The 18,857-nt window shown below is 44.3% G+C and overlaps 1 protein-coding gene across 1 annotated transcript in view; it reads left to right on the top strand.

Moving 5' to 3' along the window:
• The window catches only part of EFHC2 (EF-hand domain containing 2), a 204,845-nt gene that overhangs the window by 120,058 nt on the left and 65,930 nt on the right, over positions 1 to 18,857 (top strand). Inside the window, exon 11 of the mRNA XM_045471272.1 lies at positions 1,167 to 1,297. Coding sequence (XP_045327228.1) covers positions 1,167 to 1,297 — 131 coding nt within the window. The remainder of the gene's footprint in view (positions 1 to 1,166; positions 1,298 to 18,857) is intronic.

Below are 18,857 nucleotides of genomic sequence, written 5' to 3'. Positions count from 1 at the left end.
GTATATCAAAGCAAATTTCAAGAACCGTGGGCTCAGTTGTGGTCATGTGACGTTTGTCATCACGTACTATTCGAATTGCAAGACATCGCTTGTTTATCCCGGTAAAATGTATGAGAAATGTTTGCTCGTCGTGCGGAACCCTCGCAGAACAAGTTGCTCGCGATCCAAGGATTTACTATAGTTGTAAGATCTAAAAGGCTCTTCTCCTTCCGGAAAGATAAAAGCACGGTGTAGGACGTTATCTAATATTGGCATCCCAAGTGAAACCTGCCTTATTTGAAAACTACGCTTAACAAGGACTTTCTAAGCAGAGGGAGATTAACATACTCTTTAATATCAATCTGAGGAGTCTTTTCAAAAGAGCTTATGAGATCCAATCATGGAAGTAGATGAGAGGAAGTGCAAAAAGGTGGGCGAGGGTAAGGGGCTGCCGTAGGTCCCAAACCCCCTGGTGGAAAAGAGAGATCTTTATACTAAATTGTAACATCAGTGTTTTTAATCTTCGTATTTAGTGTCTCTCTCTCTCTCTCTCTCTCTCTCTCTCTCTCTTTTAGCTCTTAGCTGTAATTATTTATAAGCTTACGCTTTACTGGATTGAATAAGAAGTATTTTGGCAGAGTCAAAAACCTCATCACAGGGTAGGAGACAGGAACTGGGGACTGCCGGTGAGCGAGTGTCAGAGGATTACGGTGTGTGTGGATCTCCTGACACCTAGCCGGGCTCTGCCCAGTGTATCGTCTGGTGGCCATTAGTTCTGGGGGACCCACTCTTAAGATCTGGAGAAAATGGGGATCTACTTACCCAACTTTGAACCCCCATTCTCTCCATTAGGGTCTCCTGACATATTGGGCCAACGTCCAAGGGTTCAGGGGAGAAGGCTGAGGTGGGAGGAGAGGTTGTTTTCTGATTCCTGTGGCCTACTGTCCCTTAAGCTCATTGCTCTCTGATCTGGGCCTGAGCCAGTGCCACTCGTTGTCCTAAAACTGTAACTGAAGAGGTTTAATTCTAGCCTTGTCTTCTCTGTGTTGGTCTCCATGGAAAGCCGTGCCCAGCTGCCTTCAAGTTCAGAGCATGGAGTCTCTTTGCTGGCCATCAGAAAGACGGGGCCCCATGTGTCTCAGGCATGTTTAAATACCTTCCTTTGTTCTCTCCCCCTCTCCCCCCAGTTTCCTATGAGCAGCATTGAACTTGTCCTACAAAAGCTGAAAGAAGAACAATCAAAATCCAGAGAGCTCAAGCAGGTATTTAGAAATGCTGACCCCAAGCTTACAAAGAGAGTGGATTATAATACATTCAGGTAAGCCAGAATTGTGCTAGCAATAATCTGTTTTCCCTTCAAGATCCCCCAAAGAGCGAAGAACAGTTTCTTCCCTAGTGCTTCCTAACTAATTTACTACGTACTTTTATTATTATTACTGTTGTTGTTGTTGTTGTTGTTGTTGTTACGGCTTGACATTTCTTTGGGTCCATGCCTTTGTGATCAAGTTTGGCCCGTTGCTAGTAAAGATTTATGCATTTGCATGTAAAAGAAGTTTGTAGGCAAGAAGGGAGAGACAAAAGCATTGAAAAGTTCTGTTGTCTTGTGAATCGTGGTGTTGAAGGCTTGAGGGGTGGCCGTGAGAGCGCATCAGAGTGAGAGAGGCAGAAGAAAATGCAGCTCAGGGCACCCCTCCGAAATCTGGGGAACGAAGGAAGGGCCAGCTCCCCAGGAATGCGATCCAGTTGGAAAAGAGAGCGGAAACTTGTCCTGATTATCAGGCAAGAGGTGATAACATACGTTTTGAAAAACCTAAACCTATAGAAATCGAGGGGAAAATACACGGCAGTAGTTAGAACTGTACCAAGAGATCATGGACAATAAAGGTTTTCTCTAAGGTAGAGCTGAATTCTGGGACTGCCCAGTGGCTGACCCCGGGCACATTGCCAAACGGTGGAAACCCAGGGAAATTCAAATTCAGGATCTGGTACAATTGTGAGACTTCTTAGCCTTGAAAACGAAGTGAATGGAGCGTTCAGGAGAATGTAAATTAAATCACGGGTGGGAGGACAAAGAGGACTTTCTCTTTAGGCTGAGAATTCTGGCTCCTGAAAACAATAGTGGCTGAGAGCTATTTAGGAAACTCGCTTGCTGACCAATGAGGATGTGAGCCCAGGAGAGGCTGGCAGGGAGGTCTTCCAACTTTGCGTCTGGAGTCGCCTGTTGCATCAGTACCTGGTGACCCGAGGCCACCGTCAGGCCCAAGGTGCCCCCCAGCCTCCCGTGTTGTTTTGACAGAGCTCTTTTGTGTCCCCGAAATGTTCTCTTGAGAGAAGCGGTCGGGACATATTTTTGTTGTTTGGCATCGCCAACCTTCTGGGATCCATAAGAACTCATGGCTCTTTGTTATTGTTCGTAGTAGTACACATGTTTGTGGCCTTTTGGAAAATAAACGGAGACAGAGAAAAGAGCAAAGACAATGGCTTAGGCCGTGGACTAATGGAAAGCAGTAGGGGAGGAAACACATTTCCATCAGAGATGAGGCAGTGGCTTCGTTTGGTTATTTTGTGTCCTTTTTGGAAAAGCATCGTTCTCCCAACACTCTAGCAGAGCCCGTTGGAAACACTTTAGAGAGTTGATGGGACTTTGGGGGAGGCACTTGGGCCAGGCAGGAGATCCAAGGAGTTTGAAAAGTTGCTCCGCAGATGGAGGCCTGACCCCTAACCGTGGGTGGAATAAAGGACCGCCAGGCTGTGTGATTGAGGACAGCCTCGAGGCGTCGGGTGCTCAGAAGGAACCAGCACCCCCCGCACCGCCTCCCCCTCCCCGCCCCCGTCTTTAGACCCTCTCCTGGCCGGGAATCCCTTAAGATGAAAACCAGATCAGGTCATGCCCGGCTGGCAGAACCCTTCAGTGCCCTGCCATCGAGCTTACGGTAAGACCCAGACATTTTCGTGCAGCCGGCCCGGGCCCCGAGTGTTGTGACTCTGTTTGTATTTCCACTGTTATCACTTCTTGTTCCCCAGCCCTGTCCTCTGGCCTTGCTGGCTGCCGCTCAGTTTCTCAGACGCGTCAAGCGCTTTCCCGCCTCCAAACCTATGCGCGTGCGCTGTTCCCTCTGCTTGGAACGCAGATTGTGCCACACCACGGTCCTTTTCACTGCAAACTCCAAGACTCCTCTTAAGAGGGTTTTTTTTTTTTTTTCTTTCTAATGCTTATTCATTTTTGAGAGCGAGTGCGAGTGAGGAAGGGGCAGAGAGAGAGAGGGGTGGGGGGACAGAGGATCCGAAGCAGGCTCTGAGCTGTGAGCACAGGGCCCGACACGGGACTCGAACTCAGGAACCGTGAGATCATGGCCCGAGCCGCAGTCGGATGCTTGACCTCCTGAGCCACCCAGGCGCCCCTAAGACGCCTCTTCAACGGCAGTTCCTCGGCGGGGCTTTCTTTCTGATTATGCCGCCTAAAGCCTGTCACTCCCTGTTATCCTTACCCTTCCGTCGGTAGTTTTCGCAGCGCTTAGTACAACTTGCAGCTACTCCATTTGGACAGCCGTATGGGCGCGTGTGTGCTTGGGTGTCTTCTCCTGTGAGAACGGAGAAGGTTCCTGAGGGCCAGGCACCTCCACGGTCCTATTCACGGCCCTATCCTCGGCACCTAGCGCTGGGCTCAGTGAATGTCTTAGTTAGCTCCTGAATGGAATGCCGAACTGCTAGAATCATTCCTGGGGGGGGGGGGGGGGGGGGGGCGGTTCTAGTTTGATGGCACTGCCTGCAGGTAAGCATGTAGGTCAGGAGGCAGGACGTCCTGGTCAACACGACAGGTTTGGGGTCAGGCACTGTGCCTTCTGTGCTTGTGGGCCCCTAGCTTAATTTTTGAGAGAGAGAGAGCGCGCGCGAGGGGGGAGGGGGCAGAGAGATCGGGAGACACAGAATCCGAAGCAGGCTCCTCCCTGTCCGCGCCGTCGGGGCTCGAACCCATGAACCTCGAGATCGTGACCTGAGGCAAAGTCGGACGCTCAGCCGACTGAGCCCCCCAGGCGCCCCTTCACCTCTCTCTCTTTTGTTCCTTACACCCTTTGCCAGGCAAAGGCGAAGGAACTCACAGCCAGTCTCCGTCACACCACACAAGATTTAGTTCTGGGTGCTCTCACTAGCTCATGTTTTTCTTTCACTTATTTTCGTGTGTATGTCTGGGTGTGTGTTCCGAGAGCAGGGACACTCCCTTCCTGGTTTTCTGCTTGAGCCTCAGCGCTTTTTACAGTGTCTGGCACGTAGTAGGGCCAGAATGAAAATTCGCTGAGTGGCCACATCTCATCCTGCCCTCACTGCTTTGCTGCCTCAGGGCTGATTTCTACCTACTCGGTCCTCAAGCTCAGACCCTTCTCTTGAGCTGCAGATGTGGAAATACGAATGCCTCCAGGACATTTCCCCGTTGGATGTGCCTTAGGCATCCCAAAATAACTTTCTCTAAATTGACCTCATTTTCTTCTCCTCTAAAGTTGTACCTGGGGACCCTATCTTGGTAATAGCCACCACACTTGTGCCCAGGGCCCGGGGTCAGGACCTGACTTTTCTCTGTCTTCTCTTCTGTCTCGACCTCTCCTACCCACCTTGAAACTATACTTATTTTTTTTTAATTTTTTTTTTCAACGTTTATTTATTTTTGGGACAGAGAGAGACAGAGCATGAACGGGGGAGGGGCAGAGAGAGAGGGAGACACAGAATCGGAAGCAGGCTCCAGGCTCTGAGCCATTAGCCCAGAGCCCGACGCGGGGCTCGAACTCACGGACCGCGAGGTCGTGACCTGGCTGAAGTCGGACGCTTAACCGACTACGCCACCCAGGCGCCCCTATACTTATTTTTTTTTTAATGTTTTTATTTATTTTGAGACACAGAGCATGAGCAGGAGAGGGGCAGAGAGAGAGGGAGACGCAGAATTGGAAGCAGGCTCCAGGCTCCGAGCTGTCAGCACGGAGCCTGACGCGGGGCTCGAACTCACGGACTGTGAGATCATGACCTGAGCCGAAGTCGGATGCCCAACCGACTGAGCTACTACCCTGGTGCCCCGAAACTGTACTTCTTTTTAAAAAAATTTTTTGGGAGGCGCTTGGGTGTCTCAGTCGGGTAAGCATCCGACTTCAGCTCAGGTCATGATCTCGCGGTTCGTGAGTTCAAGCCCCGCGTGGGGCTCCGTTCTGACAGCTCAGAGCCTAGAGCCTGCTTTGGATTCTGTGTCTCCCTCTCTCTCTGCCCCTCCCTGCTAGCGCTCTGTTTCTCTCTCTAAAAGATAAGTAAATGTTACAAAAAATAAAAATTAAAAAAAAAATTTTAATGTTTTTTATTTTGAGAGAGAAAGAGTGAGTGGGGGAGGGGCAGAGAGCGAGGGAGACAGAATCCATAGCAGGCTCCAGGCTCCGAGCTGTCCGCGCAGAGCCCAACGCGGGGTTCGAGCTCATGAACAGTGAGATCATGACCCGAGCCGAAGTCAGACACTCAACCGACTGAGCCCCCCCAGGCCCCCCCGAAACTGCTTCTTTTTTTTTTTTTTTTTTTTTTTTTTTAATTTTTTTTTCAACGTTTATTTATTTTTGGGACAGAGAGAGACAGAGCATGAACGGGGGAGGGGCAGCGAGAGAGGGAGACACAGAATCGGAAACAGGCTCCAGGCTCTGAGCCATCAGCCCAGAGCCTGACACGGGGCTCAAACTCACGGACCGCGAGATCGTGACCTGGCTGAAGTCGGACGCTCAACCGACTGCGCCACCCAGGCCCCCCGCGAAACTGCTTCTGAAGCTAACTTCTCCCCAACCCCAGCTTCATTGTTGTGGCTCAGCTCTTTACCACCGTTCACTGAGACTCTCTTGCAAACTGTGCAGCTCAGTCTCCTTTTCTTTACTCTCATCCGCCCAAGTGTTGCCAGAGGAACCTTCCTGAAATCCGATGATGTCATTCCTCTCCTCTAAATCCTGCGTCCTCGTTGTCTCCAGAGCAAATCCCGGCCTTTTGGTGTTTCGTGTGAGTTTGGTCATCGTCTGACCCTTGCCTGCCCCCGCCCCTTACGTCACCTCACAAGAAGACTTTTATAGAAGTCCCCATTTATCCGGCACTTACTATGGGCCACACGTGGTACCAAATGCATTTCGTCTACTACCCACGGGTAGCCCCTGTTGAGTCGTTTACTTCCTGGCCTCCATCGCTGGCTCCTGCCAAGCACAGTAGATGTTTGTTGAATAATCTAACGAGAGGCCCTATTTCTTGGGACCGTTCAGTCGAAAGCCTGCAGTGAACAAATAGATCATTGCTTGCCTTGCACTGGGGAGGGGCGGTCTGTCTCTGACTGTAAGGGAATCCAGAGAGAGCCAGGCCTGATCCTCACTAGCCAAATGACCTGCGCAACTCAACTTCACCTACCCGTGCCTCACTTCTGCCCGTACGATGGTCTCTGAGGCCCTTTCTAGGCACTGCCGTTCCGAAACCCTTAAAATGTTGGTTTATAGATACACTCGTCAAGTGTTCCCCTTTCAACTACGCGCATTGCAAGAGTAGAGTAGGCAGGCAGAGACAGGGTTGTGGCACAGGCCTCCAGGCTTCACTTGTGTGGGCCCCGAGTCTCTCCCCTTCTTACATACCTGGCAGTCCCCGTGTATACCTGGGGACTCAGAGCCTCCACCTGCTTCTGGGGCAGTGGTCCAAGCCCCAGGCACTTCCTTCTCAGAGATTTGTGCCTCTCTCAGGGAAACCTTGAGAGTCGGGGCTAATAAACCACCTCTGCATAAGATGCCACAATTGATAACCGACCAATGGATTAATGTGTGGGCCTTCTTGAGATCATCGCTTCCAAAATGACCCGAAGGAACCCAGGGACAGGGGAAAACAGGAGGCAGTTTGGAGAGGGACTATTTCTCTTCTGCCCTGTGGGGGTCACTAGTTAATTAATGCCTCTTCAGGGTCTGTCAGATTGGCCTCTGAGGGTCGCTGATTGTCACCCAGGAACGTGCAGAGAGGCCCTTCTCAGAGCCTCAGATGCCCGATGGGCAGATTTCAGCAGGGAGCTGGGAAGGTCCAGTGTTCTGCGTAACCGGGAACATGGCAGGGGTGAGGCTTCCCCATGTGGGCCCTGCATTCAGAGCAGCAGCAAGGGCCCCATGCCAGGGAAGGTGTGGTCAGTCCCTCTCTCCGGCCCCCTCCCCAAGCCTTGACCTACCTACTGGAAGCGAGACCTGCCCTATGTAGCCAGTGTATATTTTGGTTTTCTGTGTGCTCACCTTTTCTCCCCGCCTGGGGAGAGGTCCCAGAGGGCAAGGCCCATGCCCGGCTCACCCTTTTGTCTTTCCCGGATACCTCCGGGACCCAGTGTCTGAGGCCTCAATGCACATAGTAAGTTGTTACATTGTTCTCCCTCAGAACCCCCCCACCCCTCATCAATTATAAGGTCGGGAGATTTCCTGTGACCATCCGTGTAATAAACCCCTTCTAAGATTGAGAGTCTCGAGAACATTCTCTCTCTCGTAAAATTAAAATTCTTCCTGGGAGAGGTAGTACAATATAAATAGATGTGACTTTGGACTTGCTGACCTGAATCCAAATCTCGACTCTACCATTTGTCAGCTTGGCGGCCTCGAGTAAGTTGCCGAACAATGTTTTCACCTGTAAAACGGGGATGCTGATACCCACTACACAGAGCTGTGGCAACGAATAAATCTGATGATGTACAGAAAGTTCTTTTTGTAGCATGCTGTAGCATATGACGGGCACTAGAAAACGAAAACCCTTTGTCCCAACAGTTGCCACTCTGTGTCACCAAACATAGTAATAGAAATCTGTGTCTTATTTTCAGTATTTCAATTAGGTTGTAGATTTATCTAGGATGAGGTCATTGAAAACATTGTTTAATAAATGAGGTTGGAAGAAACTCTTGAGAAACTTGGAGGCCATGAAGGTGGAAAATAAACGTCATTGTTGGTGGACCAAGGTTGGGAAACATTGTTATAATCTGCCCCATTAGTGTCCTTTACTTCAAGGAAGAAGAATTATAAATTTGGTGCTTAGAACATTGTAATGATCTCATCCTGATTTATCTCAGACAATTATCTCTCCCTTGATGTGGTTTCGCTCTATCTTTATTTGAACAACTCTGCGTACATTGTTATGGGTGTTTTTATTGTAAGTCTGACATCTTTTAAGGAAGCGACTCGTCTACGAATCTCTATGAACAAAAGCAGAAACGAAGACAAATTCCAAAAGTGCTCGAATGTCTACTCTCATCATGAACCAAATAAGACATTTTGACAGTGTTCATAACGTATCTTTGAGATGGGAGCCCCCGCGTATATCTTTTGAAAACCACGTTTTGAACCTTCCTTAAAGCATTAAGTATAAATAAGGTGACATCATAGGAAAGACACTGGCCTGGGAATCAAAAAGACCAAGATCTTTGATTTGATTCTGTCCCCGCCTGATGGTGTTCCTTGTATTGGTGAGGGCTTAGTTTTTTTAAAAAGCAGAATCTTCTCTGGCTAGTTAAGCAGAAAAGGAATTTTATTAAAAGGATCCTGAGTAGTTCACAGTATCTTTGGAAGGACTCGAGAAATAAGCCTGAAACTAAATTCTAGGAACAGTGCCCAGAACTGGGCCCCGAGAACTTGTCTGATGGGAAAATGGCCTCTGTTACCACCGCCAAGAACTCGGTTTTACCACAGCCATCCCTTAACCACCACTTCTGGCGTCCTCTGCCACTGCTGAAAACTGGCTGAAACCAAACATGGTCTACACCTACCTGGTTTCCCCCCCCCGTTAATCCCTTCCAAGTCAAAGTCTTATGCAAGCTTCCCTGATTGGCCAAGCCCGGGTCACCCGCCTGTTTCTAACTGCAAGAAAGGCTGGGAAATTGAGCTCTGACTTCCATGTTGAGTGACGGGGGACACAATAGGGGAATTTCCCCCAACATGGAAGGGTGATGTAAAAGGTACCCTTTTCGGGGGCGCCTGAGTGGCTCAGTCGGTTCAGCCATCCGACTTTTGGTTTTGCTTCAGGTCATGATCTCCTGGTTCATGGGTTTGAGCCCCGCATCAGGCTCTGTGCTCACAGCATGGAACCTGCTTGGGATTCTCTCCCTCTTTCCCTCTTTCTCTGCCCCTTCCCTGCTCGTGCGTGCGCCCTCTCTCGCGCGTGCGCTCTGTCTCAAAATAGATCAACTTAAAAAAATATTAAAAGGTACCCTTTAATTTGCCATGATAGCAAATCCAAGCCAAGATGAGCCAGAGAGAGAACATAAAACGTGGACGTCAGGTACTGAACTCCGTCTGTAACCACACCAAGCAAAACACTTGCGTAGTCTCAGCACTTTGTAAATACTTTTCTGACCCACCGAACAGCTAAACAGAATACAAAGCCCTCGCCTACAGTCTGCTACTTTTGCAATCTCTGACACACGTTTGTTTCTGAGTTTCAATTGCCTTAAATGAGGGTATTGGATTAGCTTCAGTGAAGTTCCTAGATCAGAAGCTGGCAATTGTATTTAGTTTGGCTTTTGTTTAATGTTTTATAAAGTTAGGAATTGCAACAAAAAAACCTTACATACCTAGCGCCTATTGAAAAACATGAAACTGAGCCCTACTTTTCCTCATGGCAAGAAGCAGTCCATTGGGAGGAGAGTGGTAGCCTGTTTTCTGCATTTCTTCCCAGGCTCTGGAATTCCTTATTGTCTTAACACCTTCTCCCGTGTATCTTACTTGTGCATCCTGGTAGGTACTTACCTGACTAACCCATGGATTAGATCACTATGATGTCCCTTCCAACCATAAAATTCCATTATTTTGTTAACCCAGGTATAATGGAAATAGGCATTTAGGAATCACTGTATAAATAGCCCAACATAGAACTGAAGGCTGATTTTTAAATTACAACCTAAATATGACTGTGTACCTAAAAATCCAGAAGACTAAATTTAAAAATGGTTAAAACTAATAAGAGGATTCAAGAAAGTAACTAAACACAGGAAAAGTATACGAAAAGCAGTAGATTGGCTTTGTACCAGTAACAACCAGTTAGGAAATGTTATGTAAGGGGGGGGGCACTATTCAGTATAGCAACAAAAGTTATGAAATGCTTGGGAATAAACTGTGCAAGAAATGTGGAAGACTAAAATGAATACAATTTTCAAAGCTTTGTTATATCCCATATATATATCTCATATATATATTATATGTTATATCCCATATATATATCCCATATATATATCCCATATATATATATCCCATATATATATGGGAAAACAGTTGTCAAAATTCTTTTTTTTTTTTCATTTTATTTATTTTGAGATAGAGATGGAGATCAAGCAGGGGAGGGGCAGAGAGATAGAGGGAGGCAGAATCCCAAGCAGACTCTGCTCTGTCAGTACGGAACCTGATGTGGAGCTTGAACTCTCGAACCGTGAGATCACGACCTGAGCTAAAGTCGGACACGTAACGGACTGAAGTACGCAGGTGCCCCTGCTGTTAAAATTCTAATGTGTGCAAATTAATCTGTAGGTTTGAAATAGTCGCAGTCAGAATTACGATGTGGATTTTGGTGGTTGCTGTTGTTAGATGTGGTTTTGTTTTGCGGGGTTGGGGGAGAGAAATTGGCTGATAGATTATGAAGTCCCTCAAAGAAATTAGAGTATTGAGAACATGTTGGAAAAGTAGAATCTGAAACTCTAGAGACCAGACTTTATATCATTTGTAGATATTTGAAAACATCGGGACCTACTCGTAGAGGAATAAACCCAGATACCAGTAAAATATAGTATAGACACATTTTTATGGGTTTTAATGTAAGAGATGGAGAATTTTTCAAACCAATGGAGAAAGAACGGATTATTAATAAAAGCTCTTGTGACCACTGATTGGGCAACGTTTAATGCCTTTTTCTTTTGTGGTAGGGCAGTTTCCAAAAGCCATAAAGGAAAAGTTGACGTATTGACTACAGGAAAATGTTATGTTTCTCTATAGCAATAAGCAAACTCAAAAGATGAGGGACAGACTGAGAGAAGACATTTACAACTAGTAACAGAACCAGGAATTAACGTTAAGGATTTATGAAAATCTCCCATAAAAATCAACAGACAAAAATGAGTTAAGGACACAGGAATAGGCAGTTCACAGAAGAAACACAAATAGCCTTTAAACCCCTTGGGGCGCCTGGGTGGCTCAGTTGGTTAAGCGTCCGACTTCGGCTCAGGTCACGATCTCGTGGTCCGTGAGTTCGAGCCCCGCGTCGGGCTCTGGGCTGATGGCTCGGAGCCTGGAACCTGCTTCGGATTCTGTGTCTCGCTCTCTCCCTGCTCCTCCCCCGTTCATGCTCTGTCTCTCTCTGTCTCAAAAATAAATAAACGTTAAAAAAAATAATAATAAAAAAAAATAATAAACCCCTGAAAAGATGACCAATCACAGTGCAAGCTGAGGCAACAGTGACATCTAATTGCCACCTGTCATACTGGCATCGTTTTTAAAGAATAATATAACTGGACACCCGGGTGGTTCAGTCGGTTAAGTGTCCAACTTCAGCTCAGGTCACGATCATGGTTCACAGATTCGAGCCCCGTGTCAGGCTCTGTGCTGACAGCTCAGAGCCTAGAACCTGCTTTGGATTCTGTGTCTCCCTCCCTCTCTGCCCCTCCCTCCCTCGCTCGCTCTCTCTCTCCCCAAAATTAGTAAAAACATTTAAAAAAAAGAACATAACTGACTCCAGATGAGCATATAGGATAACAGGTACTCTCATTTTCTAGTGATGGGAATTTTAGGTTTGTTCAGCTTTTTTTTGGGAGGACAGTTGGCGTATCTGTCTAACGTTTAGAACCTTTTACCTAGTAATCGCGCTCTCAGAAATTTGTGTATTCAGAAAAAAAAATCTCACCGGTGGATTGTAAGAGATCTTCGTGTGTGCACGCACACCCGCACGTAATATTTATTGCGGCACGCTTCGTAAGAGCAGACATTTGCAAACATCAAATGCCCAACAACAGGGGAATCGTTGGATACATCCTACTGCATCAGTTTAAGACGGTACTATTTGGCCATAAGAAAGGATGAAATAGACCACATATGCACACCCGAAGAAATAGTCAGTGTATCGGTGAGGAGTAGCTAAGTAATGCTACGGTAACAACTAATCCCCCCCCCCAAAATCTCCAGGAATTAAAGCAACAAAAGTTGATTTCCCTCTCACTCTGTGTCTCCATTGTGGTTGTGGGGGAAACACTGTTCATTGCAGTCACACAGGGACTGAGGCTAACAAAACAGCCCCTGCCTTGAATGTCGCTGATCAGTGGGCCGGAGAGAGAATTTTGGAGGGTCCAGCCCAACAGATGCGCAGCTGGGAGGAGCTACATCTCGTTTACATTCTCAGTGCAGTGACCCGTACTAGCCACATGGCCCTGCCCCTGTATGCAGAAGAACGAGAGAAACCAGAGATTGGTGAACACTAACGGCCGCCATATGGAAGTTGTGTGGTTGTGTAGATAAGGCAAAATTCAGAAGTCCGTGTGATGTGATCCTTTTTGTGAAAATACCGAAAGGTTATGCGTACATGTATTTTTACGTAACTATTTCAAGGATTGTGTATCCTTTGAAGACATCCCAGCAGGGTGCACTTCAAGCGGCTTGAAACAGACCATGCCTCGTTCTTTGACACATACTTTTTTTTTTTTTTTTTAACAATGAGCAATTAAAAAAAAAACTAAAAAAACAAATAGAACCCCAACAAATACAGCAAAAATCCTGGGCAAAAAGCACTGAACGTTTTTGATTCCTTGCTTCAGTTTCCAGAAAGAACGAATGACAAATGCTGGCAGGATGTACTGAGCAAAAGTCAAGAGGCTCAGAATCCTAGAACAGGGTGCGAGATTCTTCCACTTGATGCTCTGCTCTGATTATTGATTAGAGTAGGATAAATTTAATATGCTTTTGCTTAAAATTCTTATATTGCAGGCCAGAATATTTCATATTAGTGTTAATAAAACTCTAGAGCTTTAAAATTAAATTTTGGGATGGAGTAGTTTTTATAATTTTCAAATGCTTATCAAGTTAGCGATGAGGTCTTATTACCCATTCATTTCTCCCCAACATTTTATTTTAGTTTTTTTATTAAAAATTTTTTTAATGTTTATTTTTGACAGAGAGAGACAGAGCATGAGCGGGGGAGGGGCAGAGAGAGAGGGAGACACAGAATCCAAAGCAGGCCCCAGGCTCCGAGCCATCCGCACAGAGCCCAACGCGGGGCTCGAACTCACGGACCGCGAGATCGTCACCTGAGCCGAAGTCGGACGCTCAACCGACGGAGGCACCCAGGCGCCCCATCCCCCCAACATTTTAGGGAAATGTTAAAACACTCAGAAAATTTGAAGGGAACGGGGTACAGAAGAGTGACCATTCACATACCTACTATTTAAGTGTATCACTTTTTACTATATTTGCTTTATTACACATTTCTGTTTCTACATCCCTCCATCCATCCGTTAACATCTCAGTTTTGGTGTGTTTCAAAGACAGTCATAGACATCAGTTACCTTCCCTCTGGATATTTCAGCATGCTTAACATTTATTTACGGTTTTTTTTCTTTTTCTATAAAATTCATGTTCAATGAAACGCACAAACCTTAAGTGTACGTTTACTGAGGGTTTTTTGTTTTTTTTTGTTTTTTGCTTTTTTAAAATTAAGTTTTTATTTTAATTCCAGTAGAGTTAACTAACATACAGTGTTCTGTTAGTTTCAGGTGTACAATAGAGTGATTCAACACTTCCATATGGCACCCGGTGCTCATCACAAGTGCCCTCCGTAATCCCCATCACCTATTTTACCCATCCCTCCACTCACCTCCCCTCTGGTCACCAAACCATCAGTTTGTTCTCTATAGTTAAGAGTCTTCTTTCTTGGTTTGCTTCTCACTCTGTCTCTCCTTTTCTCATTTGTATTGTTTCTTAAATGCCACATACGAGTGAGATCATACGGTATTGGTCTTTGGCTGCCTTATTTTGCTTAGTATTATACTCTCTAGCTCCATCCACCTTGCTGCAAATGGCCAGATTTCAGTCCTTTTTTTGCAGACGAATAATACTCCCTTGTATTTCTGTACCACATCTTCTTTATCAGTTCACCTACCTATGGGCCTTTGAGCTGCTTCCATAATTTGGCTGTTGCAGGTAAATACAATAAACACAGGGGCTACAATAAACACAGGGGCACATATGTTCCCTTGAATTAGTGTTTTTGTATTTCAGGGGTAAATACCCAGTGGTGTGAGTACAGGGTCTTAGGGTAGTTCTCTTTCTTTCTGAAGAACCCCCATTCAGTTTTCCAGAGTGGCTGCACCAGTTTGCATTGCCACCAACAGTGCAAGAGGGTTCCCGTTTCTCTGCATCCTCTCTAGCATGCGTAGTTTCCTGATTTGTTCATTTTGGCCGCTCTGACCGGCGTGAGGTGGTATCTCAGTGTGGCTTTGATTTGCATTTCCCTGATGGTGAGTGATGTTGAGCATCTTTTCATGTGTCTGTTGGCCATCTGGATGTCTTCTTTGGAGAAATGTCTGTTCATTTCTTCTTCCCATTTTTTAAACTGGATTATTTGGTTTCTAGGTATTGATTTGCATAAGGTCTTCATATATTTTGGATACTAACTCTTTACCAGATAGGTCATTTGCAGATATCTTCTCCCATTCAATAGTTGCCTTTTAGGTTTGTCGATTGTTTCCTTCACTGTGCAGGAGCTTTTTATTTTGATGTAGCCTCAATAGTTTATTTTTGCTTTTATCTCCCTTGCCTCAGGAGACCTATCTAGAAAAATGTTGCTACAGCCACTGTCAGATTACTGCCTGTTCTCTCTTCTAGGACTTTTATGGTTTCAGGTCTCACATTTAGGTCTTTAATTCATTTTGGTTTAATTTTGTGTATGATGTAGGAAAGTGGGCCGGTTTCATCCTTGTGCTGACCAGTTTTCCCAGCACCGTTTGTTGAAGAGACTGTCTTTTTCCTGTTTCATATTCTTTCTTCCTTTTTCATAGATTAATTGACCGTATAATTGTGGGTTTATTTCTGGGTCTTCTGTTCTCTTCCGTTGATTTGTGTGTCTGTTTTTGTGCCAGTACCATACTGTTTTGATTAATACAGCTTTGCAGCATAACTTCAAGTCTGGAATTGTGATGTCTCCAGCTTTGCTTTTCTTTTTCAAGGTTGCTTTGGCCATTTGGGGTCTTTTGTGGTTCCATATAAACTTTAGGACTGTTTCCTCCAGTTCTGTGAAAAATGCTGTTGGTATTTTAATAGGGATTGCATTAAATGTGTAGATTGCTTTGGGTAGGATAGACATTTTAACAATATTTGTTCTACCAATCCATGAGCGTGGAATGTCTTTTCATTTCTATGTGTCATCTTTAATTTCTTTCATCAGTGTTTTCAAAATACAGGCCTTGTACCTCTTGGTTAAGTTTATTCCTGGGTACTTTATTATTTTTGGTGCAATTGTAAATGGGATTGTTAATTTCTCTTTCTGCTGCTTCATTTTTATTATATAGAAATTCAACAGGTTTCTGTACATTGTTTCTGTATCCTCTGAATTTATTGAATTTTTTCATCCGTTCTAGTAGGTTTTGGGTGGAGTCTTTAGGGTTTTCTGTATATGCCATCATGTCGTCCACAAATAATGAAAGTTTTACTTCTTAGAAGTTTGGATGCCTTTTATTTCTTTTTGTTGTCTAACTGCTGTGGCTAGGTATTCCAGTACGAGATTGAATAAAAGTGGTGAGAGTGAACGTCCTTGTCTGATTCCTGACCTTATGGGGGAAGCTCTTAGATTTTCCCCATTGAGTATGATGTTCGCTCTGGGTGTTTCATATAAGCCCCCTTTGTTATGTTGGTATGTTCCCCCTAAACCTACTTTGTTGAGGGCTGTATCATGAATGGATGTTGTACTTTGTCGAGTGCTTTTTCTACATCTATTGAAACGATCACACAGCTTTTATCCTTTCTTTTATTGGTGTGATGTATCATGTTGATTGATTGGCGAATATTGAACCACCGTGGCAACCCAGGAATAAACCCCACTTGATCATGGTGAATGATTTTTTTAATGTATTGTTGGATTTTGGTTTGCTAGTATTTTGTTGAAGATTTTTGCATCTGTGTTCATCAGAGATATTGGCCTGTATTCATTTTTTGTGGTGTCTTTATCTGGTTTTGGTGTCTGGGTAATGCGGGCCTCATGGAATGAGTTTGGAAGTTTTCCTTCCTTTTCTGTTTTTCAGAAGAGTTTGAGAATAGGCATTACCCCTTCTTTAAATGTTTGGTAGAATTCACCTGTGAAGCCATCTGGTCTTAGACTTTGGCTTGTTGGCAATTCTTTGATCACTGATTCGATTTCCTTGCTGGTAATCAGTCTGTTCAAATTTTCTATTTCTTCCTGTTTCAGGTTGTCCAATTTGTTGGCATGTAACTTTTCATAACATTCTCTTACAATTATTTATATTTCTGTGATGTTGGTTGTTATTTCTCCTCTCTTTTGTGATTTTGTTTACATTCTTTCTCTATCTCTCCCCCCCTTTTTTTATGTTAAGTGTGGCTAGAGATTTATCAATTGTATTTATTTTTTCAAAGAACCAGTTCCTGGTTTCATTGATCTGTTCTAATTTTTTTTTTTTTTTTTTAGTTTCTATGTGAATCTTGTTTTTTATCTGTCTTGTTTTTTATCTTGGGTTTTATCTGTCACCCTGCTTTTGATTGGAGAATTTAGTCCTTTTACATTCAAAGTAATGTAAATCCTTTACATAATAAATGCACGTATTTACATAATAAATTTATTTATTGCCTTTTCGTTATTGTTTTATGGTTGTTTTTGTAGTTTTTCTCTCATTCTTTCTTGCTTTCTTTCATGGTTTGTTGGCTTTCTTTAGTGATATACTTGGATTCCTTTCTCTTTATTCTTTATTCTCATCCATGACTGGTTTTTAATTTGTGGTGACTGTTATGTTTGTATGTAATATCTTTTGCGTATAGCAGCCTATATTAAATAGAGATGGTTGCTTAAATTTGAACCCGTCCTTTACTCCTCTCCTCCCACATTTTAGGTATATGGTGTCATATTTTATATCCTTTTATTTTATGAATCCCTGATTTTTACAGATATACTTATTTTTACTGCGTTTGTGTTTCCTGCCTTTCATACTCTCACTTACGGTCTTTCCTTTCCACTCAGAGAATCTCCCTTAATGTTTCTTGTAGGGCTGGTTTAGTGGTCATGAACTCCTTTAGTTTTTGTTTGTCTGAAAAACTTTATCTCTCCTTCTGTTCTGTATGATGGCCTTACTGGATAGAGTAGTCTTGGGTACAGATTTTTCCTTTCCAGCACTTTTTTTTTTTTTTAATGTAAACCCTATCCCCACCTTGGGGCTTGAACTCATGACCCTGAGATCAAGAGTTGCATGCTCTACCACTGACCCAGCCAGCCACCCCCCCTTCCAGCACTTTGAATATATCATGCCATTCCCTTCTGGCCTGCAAAGTTTCTGCTAAAACTGTTGATAGCCTTATGGGATTTCCCCTGTACATAACTGCCTTCTTTTACTGCTTTTAACGTTTTTTTCTTTATCACTACTTTTTGCCATTAAAAAAAATTTTTTTTTACATTTATTTATTTTTGAGAGACAGAGCACAAGCGGGGGAGGGGCAGAGAGTGAATGAGACACAGAATCCAAAGCAGGTTCCAGGCTCCGAGCTGTCAGCACAGAGCCCGACATGGGGCTCAAACTCACAAACCGTGAGATCATGACCTGAGTTGAAGTCGGACGCTTAACCGACTGCGCCACCCAGGTGTCCCTACTCTTTGCCGTTTTAATGTGGACCTCCTCAGCTTGATTTTGTTGGGGAATCTCTGTGCCTCCTGGATCTGGATCTGGATGTCTGTTTCCTTCCCCAGATTAGAGAAGTTTTCAGTTATTATTTCTTCAAATAAACTTGCTGCCCCCTTTCTCTCTCTTCTTATGGGATCCCTATGATCGTTTACTGAGTTTTGACAAATGCATACACCTGTGCAACCCAAGCCTCTGTTAAGGCATAGAATATTATCATTACCCCAGAAAGTTTCCTCATGCCCCATCCCCTTCAATCCTTTCCCGTATCCTCCATTCAGAAAGCGAGCACAGTTCTAATTTTTTCCCCACAGTAGATCGTTTCCCCCCACCCCACCCTGGTTCTAGAACTCCATATAAATATACTGTATGTATTCTTTGGTGGCCTCTCTCATTTGGTATGATTTTGAGATTCATCCATATTGTTGGGTATATTCATTCCGTTACATTGCCAAGTAGTATTCCGTTGTATGAATATACCATTACCTGTTTATTATTTCCCCTGCTGATAGATATCTGGGTTATATCTAGTTTTTGGCCAATATAAATAAACGTATGCTGAACTTTCTTACTCAATTATTTTCCTTAACATACATTTTTATGTCTCTTGGTTACATACCTAGGAATGGAATTGCTAGGTCACAGGTGTATGTTTAGGTTTTTAAGAAATGGCCACGCCTTTTATTAAAGTAGTTGTACCAGTTTACATTCCCCCTAACAATGTATGAGGAGTCTGGTCGCTTCTCAACCTTGGCACCGTTTGATATCGTTAAGCTTTTTCATCTAAGCCATCTGGTAGATATGTAGTAGTGTCTCACTGTAGTTTAATTGTGTATTTTCCTGATGACCCACATTGTTGAACATGCCTTTTGGCTAATAGTAGATCTTTTTTTGTGAAGTGTCTTTTCCATTTTTTTTTTTTTTTTTTGCCAGTTTTTACGGTCGTTTGGTGGTGTATCATTGAACTGTAGGAGTTTCTTGTATTTCCTGGATTCTCATCACTTAT

Source organism: Leopardus geoffroyi, chromosome X (assembly GCF_018350155.1).
Source record: "Leopardus geoffroyi isolate Oge1 chromosome X, O.geoffroyi_Oge1_pat1.0, whole genome shotgun sequence".
In the NCBI taxonomy this organism is placed as follows: Eukaryota; Metazoa; Chordata; class Mammalia; order Carnivora; family Felidae; genus Leopardus; species Leopardus geoffroyi.
Note: the sequence above shows the minus strand (reverse complement) of the source record. Positions and strands in the feature narration are given on the sequence as shown.